The 18,567-nt window shown below is 45.3% G+C and overlaps 1 protein-coding gene across 1 annotated transcript in view; it reads right to left on the bottom strand.

Moving 5' to 3' along the window:
• Positions 1 to 416: 416 nt before the first annotated feature.
• RGL1 (ral guanine nucleotide dissociation stimulator-like 1) overlaps positions 417 to 18,567 on the bottom strand; it is a gene marked incomplete at its 5' end in the record, with an annotated part of 81,607 nt that continues 63,456 nt past the window's right edge. The window contains 12 exons of the mRNA XM_008937514.1: positions 417 to 607; positions 1,545 to 1,659; positions 3,167 to 3,308; positions 3,555 to 3,679; positions 4,628 to 4,814; positions 6,847 to 6,936; positions 7,750 to 7,871; positions 9,195 to 9,227; positions 10,792 to 10,878; positions 12,435 to 12,524; positions 15,996 to 16,080; positions 17,235 to 17,338. Coding sequence (XP_008935762.1) covers positions 417 to 607; positions 1,545 to 1,659; positions 3,167 to 3,308; positions 3,555 to 3,679; positions 4,628 to 4,814; positions 6,847 to 6,936; positions 7,750 to 7,871; positions 9,195 to 9,227; positions 10,792 to 10,878; positions 12,435 to 12,524; positions 15,996 to 16,080; positions 17,235 to 17,338 — 1,371 coding nt within the window. The remainder of the gene's footprint in view (positions 608 to 1,544; positions 1,660 to 3,166; positions 3,309 to 3,554; positions 3,680 to 4,627; positions 4,815 to 6,846; positions 6,937 to 7,749; positions 7,872 to 9,194; positions 9,228 to 10,791; positions 10,879 to 12,434; positions 12,525 to 15,995; positions 16,081 to 17,234; positions 17,339 to 18,567) is intronic.

Raw genomic sequence — 18,567 nt, 5'->3', positions numbered from 1 at the left:
TTGGTTCAGGCAGAATTGCATTGAGAGTTTTCTTCTCCAGTTTTATAAAAATAAACATTCTTTTTCAGTGTAATACTGGCACAAAGGAAAATGTTTTCTCACAAAAATAAGTTGGCTTGTGTGGTGTTCTTAAGACAAATGTTGCAATTCCATTTTCCCCTCTAGCTGGGGATCTCACCGTCCTAGACTCATGTGCAAAACAAAAATAAACAAACAAAACTTTGTTTATTAACAAACAATGAACAGTACAGTCCGGTAGCTCCGTGTCTGTCCGTGTGCGGCTGCAAGCGAGGAGAGGCTCGGGCTCTGTGTCTGCCACTTGATGTCTCACATTGGGATGGTGCGATTCCGTAATACTGGGTGGCAGCAAAGGTGGAGTTCTCCGCCCGCTCCCCTCCCCGGAGCCGGGTCTGCCCTCACAGTGCAATTTTGCTGGGCCTGTGGCTCCAGCACCCCCGTCTGGCAGCAGTCCGGGGGAGTATCAGGCTGCAGCGGCTCCTCATGTTCAGCTCCCTGCTGACGGGAGCCTTCTTCCGCAGGATGAAGTCGAAGTTCACGCGGCTGTTCATGGCGTAGAACACGTTGGCGTTGGATGGGAGCACCAGCTCTGCAAGAGAGGGAGCGGAGCAAGCGTTAATTTGCAGCATCGCAGGGGGCAGAAGGGAAGCTGGGGGAGAACAGCCTGGGCGTACGCAGCTCCTGTGCCTCTTCAGGCGAAGCTGCACTGGGTGGCACCCACAGCTGCTGTCCCACAAAAAAAAAGGGGAGCAGGTCTTCAGAGGAGAGGAAACGGGGGCCAAACACAGACCATGTCCAGCCTGGCAGAGGCCCTGGCAGCTGCTCCATGAGGAGGCTGTGCTGAGAGCTCAATGATGGTGGCAGCATCTGGGCCTGCCCGAATCCCCGGGGACCTCTGCTTGCAGGGAGAGAGCAGCTGCTCCGTGGTCAGCAGCTCTGCAGTCACAGTGCACGTACGAAGGTCTACCTGGAAACCCATGAGCGAGCTCTGCCTGTACAAAGCAGTGTGCTAACAGGCCTTGACAAATCATCCCTGCTCACCAGTTATCAAAGGGCTTTATCTCACTGGCAGCTGTGACAACATGTCTGTGGTGATTTAATGTTGCTTCACTTCTTAACTCTTCAAGCAGAACTTTTCCAGCAGTAGCAGAGTTATGCTCATCATAGAATCATGGACTGGTTTGGGTTGGAAGGGACCTTTCAAAGGCATCTAGTCCAACCTGTCAGCAATGAACAGGGATGTCTTCAACCCAAGAAGGTTGCTCAGAGCTCAGTTCAACCTGGCCTGGAATGGTTCCAGCAACGGGGCATCTACCAGCCCTCTGGGCAACTTGTGCCATTGTCTCACCACCCTCAACATAAACGATTTCTTCTGTCTAGTCTAAATCTTCCCTCTTTTAGTTTAAAACCATCACCCCTTGTCCAGTGGCAACAGGCCCTGCTAAAAAGACTGTCCCCATCTTTCTTATAGATCCCCTTGAAGTACTGGATGGCTGCAATAAGGTCTCTCAATCTGCTTCCCCTACCTTTGGCCTCAGAGATGACCTGTACAAGCTCATAATCCTCAGCTGCATCAGATTCCAGGTTGTGCTTTAACATCGCTCTCTTGATGACAGCAGGAGTTTTGTCTTGGCTAGTTAGCTGGAAAGAGAGATTTTCAGTGAGATTCTGCTTATTCATTCTATAGAATTCCAGACTGGTAGGGCTTGGAAAGGACCTCTAAAGGTTTGGAAAGTCTCCAGAGAAGGAGACTTCACAACCTCTCTGGGCAGCCTGTCCTAGGGCTCTGGCACCCTCACAGCAAAGAAGTTTTTCCTCCTGTTCAGATAGAACCTCCCGGGTTGCCGTCTGTGCCTATTGCCCCTTGTCCTGTCACTGGGCATCACAGAAAGTCTGGCCCCATCCTCTTGACACATGACCTTTAGATATTTATATAAGTGATTTTTTAAATTATATTTTAATGATTTAATAATTAGCCAAAGCCTGCCTGTCTGCAGACCACTTGGTCATGGAAACTATTTCAGAGAACTGAAAAAATACAGTGGGTGAGTAACACAGTAGTAAGTGCTGCTAGACACTAAAACATGGTATTTCTAACATTTGGTGGGGGTGGATTTTTAGTTCGAGACAACAGATACTGTACTAGAAGAGACAGCAGTGTATCAGTGTCTCCAAGCAAATGCTTTGAGAGATGAGATATTCTTCTAACTAGCCATGAAAGTCAAATAGCTGCCCCATCTGTTGTTTTACAGACACCAGTTAACCTCAGTCCCCTGTGCTAAATAATTTCTTTGACATTCTGCAAAGATTTTGGGCCTTGTAAGGGGTTTAGTGTCAGCTGTGGAAATGCTGCGCATCCGGAGCGGTCACGGCTCCCCCCAGAGCCTTATGCAACCAAAAGGAAGAGGAGTCTCTCCAGCAGCTGCTTTTGTCAGGGTCTTCGGGGACTGCTATTTGGGAAAGAACAGACCGTTAAAATCATAAGGTAGATAAATGTGCCAAGAACTACTCCCCTGCATCTTTGTCCCCCAGGCCCTGGGGGACCCGGAGTGTTTGCTCCATGGCTGAGTCTCTGTTGGGTATGTGAAGAGATCTCGTGCAGGAAAATGTTATCACCCACAGTCCAGCACAGGCCCCGTGCTCCCTCAGCCATGGGCCTGGCCCTGCCAGGACATCTCCATGGAGCCAGCAATGAGGGAAACCCCAAAACCCTTGCTGCTGCTCTGGCAACCTTCACCGTGGAAAGAAGCTGCATCATTAAAGGGCTTGTTGACTTCCTCACATACAGCTCTCTGTTTCCAGAAACCAGCTCTTGGGGAAAGCTTCTTGAGGAAGAACGTGGCACGTGGCATCTTGTGTCTGAACTCAGACAAAAGCAGCTAGCACTAGCAGAAGGGCAGGAGCAGCAAAGCCTGCACTTTATCAGAATGCTTCATTTTGAGCTTTTTGATAAAATACAAATTTCAAACCTCTCATTCATACCATGCTCCACATAGTTTGAATTGTAACATTTGTCGATGTTACAATTCAAGACAGGTTTGATTAGTTGGCTCAATGTTTTCAAAACTAAAAGCACCATTGTGCTTAGATCACCCTGGATGAAACCATCACCAACAGCAGCAATGTTTTGCTGTTCCACACCACTCACCAGGATGCTCTTGTACATATTGCCATTGTCATCTTCTATGCTGATCCGGATGATGCACATATCTTCGTTCTGCTGGTTGTAAACTGGAGGCAGGACTTTTGAGGTAATGGGCGTCATGGAGACGGGGCACTTGTCATTGGAGCTGGAGACACAGGACTTGTCGTTGGACTCTGAGATGGAGACACAGGACTTGTCATTGGACTCGGAGATGGAGACAGAGCACTTGTCATTGGACTCGGAGATGGAGACAGAGCACTTGCCTTTGGGCTCTGAGGTGGAGACAGAGCACTTGTCGCTGGAGTCTGAGGTGGAGGACTCGTTGGCGTCAGAGATGGAGATGGAGGACTTGGAGTCAGGGATGGAGCACTCGTCGTCAGAGTTGGAGCACTTGTCATTAGAGGATGACAAGAGAGTGGCTGAGGTTAAAGATGACACCCCGAAGGAAGATGTGTCTGTGGAATGGTTGGAGGAAGAGGAGGATTCGGAGGAGGAGGATTCAGAAGATTCAGAGAGCTACACAAGAGAAGAAAAGAAAAACACTGTCATAAACTGGACATTTTTTATGTCTGCCTGTGTGGTTCTGGAGGAAGAACTTGAGAAAGCAGAAGGCACATACAAAACCTCAGCCTTCTGCAGTCTGTCCAGCAGGCTGGTGATGGTATTCCGTGCCTCCAGAAAAAGTGAATTTATCTTGATTATTTTCACCATTTTAATGAAAACTTCTTTACAATTTGGTGTGCTGAACACTGTGTGCTGCTTGTGCTTGCCTCTCAGTAAAAGGCCAGGAGGTGGCAGCAGATGCAACCAACAGAATCAGGTTGTGGGCAACCAGACCGGGATTGCGATGGGCTGGACAAGAGCAGAGGGTGTCACAGGCACCGCTGCTCTGGCTCCAGGTCGAAGCCTTTAGACGAGCGAAAATACACACCTTCCTGTCTGCTGCTTCTCCTTCAACAGGCTTTTGAATCACAGAATCGGCTTGGTAGGAAAATACCCTTAAGATCGAGTCCAGCTGTGGAACTGGACTGAGCCAAGGCAAGATGTTCATCTTGGCAGCAGGAAATCCATGGGAGGTCAAACCTGCAGCTCTGCCCATTGCTTGGTCAAGTGCAGCTGCTCTGCCTTCCCCAGGACTTGGCTGTTCCTCGTGCACGCGTGCTTTCCCACCCAGAAAACCTCATGCTTTTCCAGCACCTCTCCTAAACCAAAAACACTGCCAGGCACCCTAGTTTCAGGGAAGAGGAACTTTAGTCTACTTCGTATCTTGGCAGCACAGAAGGAATTCTGCAAAAATCCCAACCGGATTGCTTCCATTTTAACATTTCTTTTTAGAGTCTCTCCATTCCACAAAAGCAATGCTCTAGTCTAGACCAACAGGCTTGGGCCAGCGTTGAGGGCCTGCCTGGAGTGTTGACAGTCTCTTATGGGCTTTTTATGCTGGCAGCAAGGCCCAGACCATACCTGCTTCTGAGACTCCTCGGGAGCGCCTTCGGGGGCAACGCAGACGTCTTCAGACTCGGAGTGATTGAGCTCGCATGATGAAACACTGGCTGAGTCCGTGCTTTCACCAGAGCTCCCACCTGGAGTAGATTTGGGTTGTTCTTTGATGGGTGTGCTATGGGCCGTCACCTCGGAGCTTTGAAACAGTCTGGTATAGAAAAGCAAGCATAAAAGCCAGTCAGTGAGAGCAGAACAGAGCTGGGCTGAGTAAAACTGTCACTCGGTTCAGACATCTTATGTGTTGTTTGGTTTTCCTATCTCGAGTGTCCTATTGTTTTCATTTCCTCTGTGTTGTTTACAGGGCTTGTTCCACACTAACACATACAATACCTTCTTGACCTAGCAGACCCACCAGCTACAAGGCCAAAATCAGAACTAATGCCCCAGTATCACAAACAAGACTCCTCTTTGGCCTGTTAAATTTTCAGACTCACTTGTTAGGAAACAATTGATTGTAACCCTGATCTGTTTACAAACTAAGAGACGAGGGGCAAGCTGGAGGCATGGCAGCTGGTTCCACCATATCTGCTCCTTCACACCCTGGTGCCTCTAAGCAAGATGCAGCCCAAGACCTACATGGTCACCATGAGTAAGTGAGACTGTGAAAGTTATCACATGGCCGTATTACCAGGCAAAGGCCTTCAACAGGCACATTCATCCCTGCTGCAAATTCCTTCCCTCAGTAAAGGTGCCACAGATACCAGTTTCTCTTCAAGAGTCTGAATGGAGATGTACACAATGGGGAGATCATAAGAGGGTGTAAATTAGAGGCTCTCCCCTCTCCGACATTCGTTTCTAAAAGCAGGTCAAGTAAATTGAAAGGAGTGTCAAAGGAAACAAACTGGTACAATATATAAAGTAGAGAAGCAAGGTGAATTAGATGCTATGTCAGCGTGCAGTTAATGATTTAAAACAATTTAGAGAGGTGTCAGTCACTGTTGCTGGGATGAATGATGCTGGCCTTTTCTACAGTATTAATTTGCAAAAGACACTCAGAGTGCAGATGAAACAGTTCTTTAGACAAAGACTGCCCAGTGCGGGCAAACTCCATGCAGTAAATTACAATCCTGCAGCACTGAAACGCAGCCAGAAACAAGAGCATAAAGCCCGTGCTCCACAGCCACAACTCTTACACGCAGTTTAGGCCCGTGCCAAGGGGGAGAACACAAAGGGAAGGCCACTGAGAGTTCAGGCACCATCATCTTCAGAACTCATGTTCTCATAATGTATCACCACCAACTCAGGTGGACTCATCAAAATGCTTTCTAAGCAGCTGCCTGGATTTTTTTTGCATACAGAACTCAAACCTCAAGATTGAAAACATCTATTCTTCTTTCTGACCCTAACTTGCAGTAGTGCTGATGTGAAGTGAATGGCTACTGGCTGTTTTGAGGAAACCAAGTACAAAAGCCCAGCAAGAAAGGACAGCTAAGAACTGATAGTGTTGTCAAATTCACCATTTCCCCCCTCGTCTTCATCGTGCCACTGGTATGTGGGAGTCCCTTCGTATCTCTGCTAGCGTCAGGTTCAAATTTCTCACCTTTAAGATATTTTAGTTCAGTCCTTGATCTCTGCGTATATTCCCTGTGGTCCTTCCAGAACTGCTAGTCTGTTGTTTCCCATGCCTGCTTAGCTGCATCCCCCTGCTCTCCACCCACCTCCTGTTTGAATCTTTGTGGTATTGGACTAAATTGGACCACGTCCCCACTATTTTTTTTCCATCTCTATTTTGAAGCCAGTTAGGCAGATTGTTTCTATTATCAACTGCCTTTTCGCTAACCTTAATTTTCATATTAAAATCCTGCAAGGAAGTTTTGCATGTGCAGAGCAAATTAGACTAATAATAGGCCAGACTTTATCCTCAATTTACTGTGTTTTGCTACTGCATTTGGGGATGTTATGACACAATAGATACTGAACTTATAACCCAGCACAAAATTTCCCCTTTTTCTGACACCTTAGGAAGGCCCGTTGGTTCTGATCTCTCTCACCATTAACAAACCTCATGACTACTAACAACAGAAAGGGACAGCTCCAACACAAGTACACATTTCTAGCTGACTGCATCTCCTGAAAGTAAAGGCAGTGGTCTGGATCCCCAGCTAGGTTTTTCAGGGGCTCGTTTTACGCATTCAGGTTCATATTAACACACTAGATGCCCTTTGCCCCGGGGTACTCACAGGCTGAACCTCTTCACCATGCTTTTCCGAGATTTTGGCGACGTGGTGCTAGTGTCAGCAGCTGCTTCAACCTCACGTGAAAGGCTGAAACTGCAGAACAGAGACAGCTGGGTTAATTTTTACAGACGGTGCTATTAGTTCTGTATCTCAAAGTGGCAACATTCAAGAAATTTGGGAAACCTTCAGTTATTCCCACTTCACAGAAGGCTGCAAAGCCCACAAAGAGGAACATAAATGTCTATATTTTACCATGGTGAAAGGGATATTTCACTTCTTTGTAATAGTGCTTTTTTGGATGATGTTCATCATTTTATTAAAAAAAAAACGAAATACTTAACGTGAATCTTGGATAAGCTTTTGTTTTTGCTATGACTCCATACAATGCAGTATCTGTGCTTACACTCTTAGTGCAGCATCTTGGCATTCAAAACCTAGTGGAGATACTAAAATGCTATAAAATAATTATCATGGGTTTGTCTAGCAGCATGTACAGTAGGGTAAAACCCAGCAGGGCTGCAAAACCCACCCCACACACCCTGGAGAGACTGCTCTGGTGAGTGCTCAGCAAGGTAGCCTTGGCTGCCTCCTGCCTGCCTCCCTCAGCCCAGTGCTCGGTGACTGCTTCTTGGCGTCCCTTGGGATCCACTTCTGGGCTGTGTCTGCACACAGACAGCCCAGACACAACAGACTATCCTATTTCCAAGTCAGAAGCCTGGCTTCCAACCTGAAAACTAAGTGTTCAACAGGTTTTCTACAGCTGTTTAGCAGAAGGCAGATGTATTTCCACTCTCCCTAGGCAGCAGTACACATGAGTTCCTGTCAGGGGATAGCTGAGGGCTGACATAAGCTACCTGCGGGTGGTAGAAAGAAAAGCCTGTTTCACCATCTGAACTGAGAACCTACCTCTCCTCTTCAGTTAAATGCTGCTGTCTCTTGAACCACTGGATGAATTCTTGGTCTGGTGTCATGCAATAGCTGTTACACGCAGACTGCAAGAGCTTAATTTGGGCGATCACTTCAAATTCCTAAAACAGCAAATAACCAAATAGGAGTTATAATTAGAAAACAAGATAAAGCCAAGCAAATTCATTCATATACTAAACACACACAACAGCAGATCCAAGATAAACTTCATCTGACCTGAAGTTGGTTTCAGTTGAGTTGAATGACTCTTTCAAGAACCAGTTTTTCAAACAATATCTTTTTTCCCCCAGCATCCATAATGTACATCAAAATGTGAACGTTTTGCCAGACACATGCAAATTCGAAGACAAATGTAAGGAATTCTGCTTCACCACAAGCATTAACAAGTACTTTCACAGGTACTAACTCAAGTGTAACACTGGTGTAAGCACACCGAACAGCAGCACTGCTGGTTGTTACTGTATAAACAAGGGTAGCAAAGGGTCAGAAGTTCTTCAGCTTACCCTGTCTGCCCACCCCTGCACTGGCCAGACCAGCTCTGAGAGAAGAATTGTGCTCTGTTCTTAGGTGATTCTCAGGCAGCAAGCCAGGGGAATAATTAGAGGTGCCTACGATGAAAGCAAAGCCTGATCCTCCTCAGCTTTGCCTCAAGCTTGCACCAAAGGAACATAAAATGCTGCCCTCAGTAAGCGTGACTAGAATTGGCACGCTTCAGAGGGCAGCTTTGCCACTGGTTTGTATGAAGCTGGACTGATGACCACAGAGAAGCTCGTGTATCACATTAGTAGCATCCTGAGCTGTGCACTTATCTGTACAAGGCAAGTCCAAGAAGTGGTTTGTAGAGCTGGGAGCAGTTAAGGGGAGGAAATGGATCCATCATAGCCAAATCCAAGCGTGCTTTCAGACCCCAGAAGGGAGATTTGGCACGACTTCATTCAGACAGATGTAACCCTAGTACCTTTACTCCTACACAGCGTTACTTATCTCTGACCAAAAAGGAGCAGGCTGAACGGAAAGACTGATAGCCTTTATTTCTCAGTCCCATGTACCTCTCTCTGCAGCCTTTTACCTACAAGTCGTTTACTGCAGCAGAAGGAAGATGTTTACAAACTGTATCTTCTGGAGAGCAAAGGTCTCACGCCACCAAGTCTGATTCAGCACACAGGACTTACACATGTAACATACTCCCATGAACACCAGATGGAGGGAATGTTCATGCCCCAGAACTAAATCCCATGGAAGTAACAGGCCTACACCACCCCTCAGTTTGGCAGGGGCTCACAGAATTTCAGGGATCCAGTCTTTCCTCACAAACTTGCATTAAAATTAGTGGCTGTTGCATATTCCTGAGCACACGGCCCCGCTGTGAGCATGCTCTGGATGAGGGCACCACTAAACTAAAAATCACACAACACTCGGCTTACCTTTCGCCTCTTCTCAAAGTTTATCAGGCCACCCTGTTGGAAGGAAAGAGAAGGGATCAGGGTAGAAGAGCACGTGCTCAGTCAAATGTAATCACAAACAGGATAAAGTAGCAAGGCTAATGTAAAGCACAGACCTGCCCTGAGCAAGTACCTTCTAAAAATACCTGTTTCCAGATCTGGTAGAAACCACAGCACTCATATATGAGTCTCCAAGGGCTATCTGTCCTCATGGCCTACATGGCAATCTGCCCAAGAAGAAAAGCCTGATACAAGAGCACTCATAAAAGCAGTGTCAAGATCAGGTCTGGAGAACACTAGCAGGATTTTGCAGGCAAAGAAACAAGCTTGGCTTTTGCAGGTACTGTGAGTTTTAAGTTCAGCAGTGTTTCCAGTGAGTCTCAGAAACACCAACTGAATGCAAAGCATTGGCCAAAGGGGAACTGCCAAAGAGAAAATGGATATATAGCAACCTTCTGTAGGCCTGCTTGAGTGCAGCTTCGCAACAGAAACCACAGCCAAACCAACCAGCAGCCATTACCAGGCCAGGGAGAGGTGTATTTGCCTATTCTTGTCATAAATACCAGCACAACAAAGGCTGAGCACCTGCAGCATGGCTCCTCACTTGTCTCCTTAAACAGAAAAGGAGACTGTGGGAAAACCTTATTCTCTACAGCTACGTGAAAGGAGGTTACGGCAAGGTGGGTGCCGGTCTCTTCTCACAACTAATAAGCAATAGGACGAGAAAATGGCTTCAACTTGTGCCAGGGGAGGTCTAAGTTGAATAGTAGAAAAGTTTCTTCCCCTCAAGGGTTGCTAAGGCCTGGAACAGGCTGCTCAGAGACGTGATGGAGTCCCCATCTCTGAAGGGATTGAAAAGCCATGTATATGTGGTGCTGAGGAACATGGTTTAGCAGTGGGCTTGATATAGTTAAGTTAATGGTTGGAATCCATGATCTTAAAGGTCTTTTCCAACCTAAGCACTTCTGTGCTTCTGTGAATGAGGTAAACTTGCAAAAGTGTTTTATTGAAACAAACACACTTGAAAATTTGCCCCAACCTCAGTCTCCATTAAATGGACAGATTCTTACAATCCTTTTTCGCCTCCTACACTAGCTTGGTTCCCCCTGCTTGTTAAGCTAAAGAGAAATGGAAAAAACAAGTCTTTAATCAATTTAGTGCTAAGACACTCTGAATCAATACTGAAGTACTTTAGTGATCAGACTGAAGAGCTGAATTAACGGTTCTGTGTATTTTGCCAATTATTCACAGAAATCTTTACACTTAATATGTTGTTTTTAGAAAAATAAAACAGAATAATGGTAAGCCTACTGTCCTTGCATTTCCTAACCTAAAGTAACAAGACAAAATGCAACACTAAGCTTGTCCCTTGAGATAACTGTTCTCAAATTCACACAAGATTCTTGTTGCTAATAAAACTGCATATCCCTTCATTTTTCTTTTTGAAAACAGCTTCTTCCATTTTTACGAACTGCATGAGAACCCAGTAGAAGATACAGGAACAGACATTTCAGTATTGATATGAAAATTATCAGTATCAGGGAGGATATTCAGGATTTTTAAAATTGCCCCAAATTACCTCAATATAGTCCTGAAGGGCTGTATCAAGCATGACGAGATCAGTGAGGAAGGTACCAAGATAAGGCACTGTGCCTTGCATTACTCCCTGCAAATGATCAGAGCAATGTGGGATTAATTGGATGAGAAATGGTAATAATTAGAACACTAGAATACTCCTGCATAAGACAATGAAATAGAAGTAGTCTGCTTAACCAAACAGTGGTCTTATAAATCGTGTTTTCTTTCATTACATCATCCTCAGTATCTAATCTAGAATCTAAATCAAATTCTAATGAGAGCATGATGGTCTTGCAAACATTGCCAGGTGGGTTTATATTGCAGTATTGCCACTGTACTCTGATTTCTAACAGCAGGTCACCAGGAAACCCTGCCTGGGAAGGGGCACTGAGCACCAGGGACAAGGTCCCTCAGTTACAAGCTACCAGAGAAGGAGCTGGGTGCTGGTGCTGGCTGGGGAATGGTCCTGGCCAGCCTGCGTAAGCAGTTTCTATGCTTCATTCTGGTGGATTTTTACTTAATGATGTCATTTTACCATGTGACAGATCATGTCAAATCAAGGCAGTTTTTTTCCTCCAAGTGACCATCTTCCCCAGCCATTCATGGCATTTTAATAGCTATTATTCAAATCTTAAACTTTCTAGGCTGCTAGCAGTCGTAGAGTTCAAGTTGCTTCTACGCTTGTGAAGGAAATGCTTGTTTCTTCCGACCAAAAGGATCCATCTTCATTCTGGTGGATTTTTACTTAAAAAACAAAAACAAAAAACAAACCAACAAAACAAAACCCAAACACATATGCAGCACTTTTGCCTCCCTATCCCAGATTTCTCTCCCCCTGGCCTTTTAAATCTTTGCCAACTTTGAGACAAAAGCCATTTTCACCAGCAGACTGGAAAGCGGACACATTTTACAAAGCCATCTCTGTAGAAGTCTGTGCAGTTCTCAAGCTGGTACGTCAGAAGCTTCATGAACTTGTTTGAAAGTAAATTATTTTTCTGCTCTGGCCAGAGCTCATTTTCCTTATCACAAGAATTCCAGTATTTACATTACATATTTTACTACATAAAAATTGTGTGGCTTTCCCTGTATTTCTCTCTAAAGGGTAACAAGAGTAGGTAATGGAGTTCTTTATTGCGAGATAGAAACGGGATGACGAGTTTAGAAAATTTCTGGAAGACTTGAAACTAAAGCCAAAACAGCTGGAGGCCCCAGAGCTGGACCCAGCAGAGGGGCAGAATCCCCTCCCTCGACCTGCTGCCCATGCTGCTCTTGATGCAGCCCAGGATGTCAGTGGCTTCTGGGCTCCGAGTGCACATTGCTGGCTTATACTGAGCTTACACGTGCACACGATACATAGACACACACAGTACTACCTGCTTACTCTGACCCACAGCAGGAAGGAAACAACTTCGGCATGTATTCAGAGACAGGCTGAATATCCAGTTCAAACTTTTTGGTTCACTTGCTTTGTGTCAGCTAATCGATAGCACTGATGTGTTTTTCTTGACAGAGGGTACAAACAAGAGCATCACCTACTGCACACTCACTCACTGCCTTTCTAGAGTTTGCTTCTTATATAATTCACCAATTAGGGTTAATCATGTTACCAGTTCAAAAAGGGGAGGAAAAGGACCCCAAACACACCATATCTTTTTGAAGTTGCAGTCGCCTCTGAGTCCTTTTCTGATTTTCTTTCACACTGCTGTCCAGATTTGCAAATTTGGAAGTTCCTTCCTGTAAGTTAAAAAGGAATTAAAGACAATTAATGGAGGAACTAAGTGGTAAGCTGTCAACTAGGGAAGCTAGGACTAGGGCAGTGATGGTCCTCTTCTACTCAGCGCTGGTGGGGCTGCACTTCAAATACTGGGTTCAGTTTTGGGCCCCTCACTACAAGGAGGACATTGAGGAGCTGGAGTGTGTCTAGAGAAGGGCAACAAAGCTGGTGAAGGGTCTAGAGCACAAGTCTTATGAGGAGCAGCTGAGGGAACCGGGGTTGTTTGGCCTGGAGAAAAGGAGGCTCAGGGGAGGCCTTGCTCTCGGCAACTCCCTGAAAGGAGGCTGTAACCAGGTGGAGGTTGGTCTCTTCTCACAAGGAACGAGGAAATGGCCTTAAGTTGCGCCAGAGGAGTTTTAGGTTGGATATTAGGAAAAATGTCCTCCCCAAAAGGGTTGTCAAGCCCTTGCCCAGGCTGCCCAGGGCAGTGGTGGACTCCCCAATCCTGGGGGGATTTCAAAATCGTGTAGATGTGGTGTTGAGGGACATGGTTTAGTGGTGCCTTGGTAGTGCTGGGTTAATGGTTGTACTTGATGATCTTAAAGGTCTCTTCCAACCATAAACGATTCTACGATTCTATGATACTAACTACCTTTGTGTAAAATAATTGCAAATACATTTAACCAGGCATGCTAGCCAGTAAAAACGTTTGTGGTGCAAGTACATGCAGGTGTACACACATGTGCTCATTTTCTGGGACTTGCACACTGATAAAATCCCACAAGATGATTATAAGGTAATTTTTCTACAAAATGGTTCTACTCTGGATAAAAGTGCTGTCAAAAATCTCCCAAGAGTTTAAATAGAGAAGCTTATATATAAATAGGATACATAAAAGCTCAAATACACGTACCTGATACACTCCAGGTAGCCAGATGCTTCCCTGAACTCTATCCTGACACTCTTGACCTCAGGATTTCTGTTTGATCTCCTAATCAGGCCTGCTACAAGTAAACGTCTCTATCTTATGTAATGCTTTTTTTTTTCTTATGCCACAACACAGAGGTCCAGCAACTATCCTCTGTGGCTTACTGACTAATCCAAAATACGCAGGAAATGAAAGGAATAGGTCTTCATCTCCACAGTTCAAGCTTTCCTGGGAATGGCTGAGGTATTTCACAATAGCTCTGTAGCTTTTATTTGCCTGGCTCCATACGGGTTGCTGGGAGTGACTTATTTTTTTTCCAGCAGTTGGATATATGGGGAATAAATCATTGTCAATGTGTTTTTAAAAGGCACTAAACAAGATCTGCTCATTACAACACTTACTTCTCCCAGTCAAGGCTAATGAACAGATCACTCAGACTGTATTTCCTTCCTTGGCTGAAACACGGGAGCAAGGGAAAAAGGAGTGTTGTGCTGATGTCTGCAAGATACTGAAAGGTGAACTGGAGAATCCCTAACAGCAGCCAGCAGGCAGGCACAGAAGCTTCAGGTGCAGCTTTCAGCAGAGCTGTCGTTTGGGGAGGAGACAACATAGCTCCCTCTCTGTGTCAGCCAACCTGTTTCATACAGCACTTTGTCTACACTATGCTTAAATTTGCAGGATGGACAGGCAAGGTCAAACACAGCTTCCCTAGACAGACTACTTACAGTGAAGGAAAATAAAGCCTTTAAGGGTTCAGTGGGCATTAATCCTACAATCATTACAAAATGGTACAAGACAAGAAGTAGGAGAGAGGGTTCTAGCTACTCTGTGGAATTTTTCTCCTCACTGCTTTCAAAACATTTTGCAAAACCTACTTAGGGCAGCTGGGGAGAGTGATTTGCTGGGAGCCAGAAGGTCCAGGCTCAGGCTGAGTTGTCGTGTTGCCTTTTTAATATTTAGTTAAATAAGTTGTTCTGAACGCTCATTTTCCTCCTATGCTTATTATTGTCTCACCTTCTTTAAAAATTGATCTATAGATATTGATAAGTGGACGATAAACAAAACAGATTAACAGGTTTGAATGTATTCACCCGTCATTTCTGAGCAAAACACAGCTTTTCAGATACCAAGTCAAGGGAGTAGGGTACAAATGCCAGATTGACTGGACAGAACTGCCAAAAAAAGTAACTGGTTAGCCAGTTTATAGAAACTTTTCTACATAAACAGAAAAAAACTGTCACAAACATTCCTTAGTTTCTACAGAATATAACCGTTCCCTGCTATTCTTCCTCACTCCTTTCAAGCTCCTGAGGTTGTTGGGGTTCACTCAGGAGAGCACACCAGTCAAACTGTTTCAGACAGAGCCTGCTTTGTTGTCCATCTGGCCACACACAGCGCAGGAAGCCTGTTCCTTCAAAATTCCCAGCTCTGTTTTCTAGTTCCAAGCAAGGTACGGGATAGCTGGATAAACATCTTGGTTTAATTCTTCAGCTGAAGCTGAGTGGCATTGTTCCAGTGAAGTCAAAAGTGCTACAGTGGTGCAACCCAGCTGAGAATCTCATTTGGAGCTGCTCTGGACTCACCAGGCTTTCCAGGTCTGGTTGGTGGGTACACAACCCAGCAGTTCCTCTCACCGTACAGAGCAGTATAAAGCCAAAGTGCTGATTGTAACTCTTCTCAGTACAATGGCACTGGGCAGCACCTCTTCACTCTGGTTGTGGCTCCAGCACTGTCACAGGTACAATACTGTGCACACAGCTACTCTTCAGCTAGACATCGCCATGCCCAAGGGAGTGGTACCAGTTACCTCCTACAGCAGCATGATGTTCAGCTCGAGGGCCTCCAAGGGCTCCTGACCAGATGTCTTGTGAACAAGTCCACACAGAATCTGTGCTGCTGCAACGGGCTGTATGTGGGCATCCAAGCTCTACAGGCTAATGCTAGTGCAGGTTTATAGAATCACAGAGTGGTTTGGGCTGGAAGGGACCTCCAAAGGTCACATCTAGTTCCAAACCCCCTGCAGTCAGCAGGGACATCTGCAACTAGAGCCGATTGCTCAGAGCCCTGTCCCTCCTCACCTGGACTGTTTCCAGGGATGGGGCAGCTACCACCTCTGTGAGCCCCTTTAAATACTGAAAGGTTGCAATAAGGTCTCCCCAGAGCCTTCTCTTCTTCAGGCTGAACCACCCCAACTCTCTCAGCCTGGCTTCACAGCAGAGGGGTTCCAGCCCTTGGATCATTTTTGGGGCCTCCTCTGGACTGACGTCAACAGGCCCATTTTCTTCTTGTGTTGGGAGCTCTGGTGCTGACACAGCACTGCAGGTAGGGTCTCACCAAAAGAGAGTACAGGGTCAGAATCACCTCCCTTGATCTGCTGGTTCCTTCAGGGACAACAAAGTCACCTCTCATTCCAGCAGAAAATCACAGGTTTTACAGACCTCTCTTTCCTGAAGCACTGCATACAGTAGTTCAGGGAGGGATGAGCTTTGGCAGCTGGTTAGGAAAAGGGCTAACCTCAGCTTTGATGGAGATCACAAGCCTTGCAACTCAAGCCAATGCTCACCTTCATCAGCAGCTCCCTGCTTGTCAAATAATTGTCATGGTCTGAGAAGATATCAGACAGCTCTTCAAACATCAGCATTGTGTCCCTGTACAGAAAAAGATTAAATCATTTAGGTTATCTGTAAGCATTTAAAATCAGATCAGATTATTATTTTTTCCTCATTAATCAGTTAGGCATATAAAAGATTACACCACCAAAACACATCCAGTGAGATGCTGCACATCTACTAGGAACCTTCCTGGCATCTTCTGGTTCTTCCAGTAAGGTCAGGCATTATTTGACAGTATCACAAAGAAATGCCATAGGCATGCACACCCTAAGAAGGGCTTATGCTGCAGGATAGGAGACTGTTGTAAGAAAGTGGGTAAATGGATCTAAAGGAACAGGAAAACAGCTGTGAGAGGTATTCCGAGCACTTCATTTTTGCCCTGCTCTGTGCAGTCTGTAAAGCTAGAAGCATTGCAGAGGATGAGTCCCTTTCTGTTGCCCAACACTACACACACAAGCTGGTAGTATTTTGATCAGGAACAGGGACACGGGGCAGCGGAAGGAAAGGCCCACCTCCCTCTAGGGGAAATGCAGGCGTATACTGCGTGGCAGTGACATTTTCCTTTGTTTATCAAAGGCAGAGGAAAGGAAACTATTCTTCCCGAACTGCACGAGCAGAAAACCATCTTTCCTACGCTGACATCTCTGGTGTCTGGTGTGCAGTAAATGTACCAGCTGCACAAGACATTCCTGTAAGAAATACTGTCTTCAATACAGATTTGGATTTGTAGTCTGGGTATATATTTTAAGGAAATGTCAGGAGCAGAAGAGGATTAGTGACGGTTTGTAGCAACCTGGACTTCCTCCAGCTTCAGAGGAGAGAATACAACAGGCAAGTGTCATGGTGCTCTTTTGCTGATGTTCCGAGAACAGTGTGCATGAGCTGGGCGAGTAGCTAGTCCCACAGTTTTTCAAAATAGGTTGTGGAAGATCCAATATGCTGTAAGGACAGAAGAGCCCCAGCATCCCCACGGGCAGGTTCGCCCCTCAGTATAACAGAGAAGCTCACAGCAGTCAGACCCAAAAAAAAAGGGTCTGAGCATCACAGGAATAAGAGGTTCTTCTGAGACAACAGATGTCCATGAAGGAGGAGAACAGGAAGACCGAGAAGAACAAGATGAAAACAAAGAGCACTGAGCTTTTTGTCCTTGTTTGGGGCTAGCCAGAGGAGCGGAGGGAGGGGAGGCTTACTTTGGAACACACGCCCAGGACTTCTTGAGCCGATAGATGGAGTTGGACTGCAGTGCTGAAATGATGGCCCTCAAGGAGGAAAAATTCTTCAGGATCCTACATTCCTGTGAAAGGAGTGGTTAAAAATACAGGAGCATTAGAAGTCAGCATTATGAATACAGTACTGCTCTTCTGTTTGACCAATGTCTTGCTTGCTACACATTCTCACTGCTAAGCAGGCAGCTGTGCAAATACTGACTATCAAAAATACTACTCCCCCCTCCAGACACCAAACACTTTATGGGCTTTGGCACTTTTGTCTTGTTTTCCTCTCTTTCATGTAATTGTGGTCATGTTGTAGTGTTACAGCTTCTAGTTCTAGTAAAATTAAAAATGGAACTGAGTCCACAAAGTCAGGCTGAAAAGCACAAATGTTACACTTCTTAAAAAGCTTCTCATAGTTACAAATCCCTTTTATCCTTTCAGGGAAAAATGAGGCTTTTCCTCTTTGTATGTGGTATTCAAAAGGTAAACCCTCAATCATCTAAGTGTTAATTAAAAATAAAGACACGCAAAGGAATAACCTGTTATTCAAGTTATTCATAACCATGTGTATGTGCACACTGTTAAGGAGAAAAACCTTTGCAGCTTTTCCAGAGTTGGGGTCAAATCCTAACAGGTTCATAGACATTTTTTATGTAGCTTCTCTTGGCAAAACTTCTGATGGAAAAGGATACTGAAAAACTTAATTATCAAAAAAACAGCACAGATTTCTGATAAAGCAGGGGGAAGCAAGGAGAGTAGGGAGTGTCTGACCTGTGACTCTTCAAAGAACTCCTGTAGGTCTGTTGGTGGCTCGTGAACTAGAGCATGGGCACCACAGACTTAAATGCTGGCAAAGACAAGTTCTTACCAACAGGTGTCTTTACATGCAAATTCAGCAGAGAAGGAATGCCAATTTGATGGCTGCATGGAGATGAGAGTGTATTCAAGCTACAATTCCATTTCTGCAAGGTTTTATGGGGCCCATTATTACACTAATAGTGCTGGTTATGTAAAGGAACCTTACAGTGAACACAGACGTGATTTATTTCCTTCATAGGACAGAACAAATGCAAAATGGCCTCAGCATAAACAAAAGTCAGACTGATATATCTGTTCATGAGTTGCATAATAACTGGCTGAACAACTAAGGCAAGTACATTTACTCCCATTTACGTACCTCAAAAATAAATAAATTTTTGTGTGTGTGTGACTTCGGTGGCTACATTTAATAAAGTGTGGGTTAGGAAGACTGACTGGGCAGACAGCACTAGAAGCAGGTTGGCAGCTAGGCCAGATAAAGATCAAGTTC

Source organism: Merops nubicus, unplaced genomic scaffold (genome assembly GCF_000691845.1).
Source record: "Merops nubicus isolate BGI_N331 unplaced genomic scaffold, ASM69184v1 scaffold17430, whole genome shotgun sequence".
Taxonomy (NCBI): Eukaryota; Metazoa; Chordata; class Aves; order Coraciiformes; family Meropidae; genus Merops; species Merops nubicus.
Note: the sequence above shows the minus strand (reverse complement) of the source record. Positions and strands in the feature narration are given on the sequence as shown.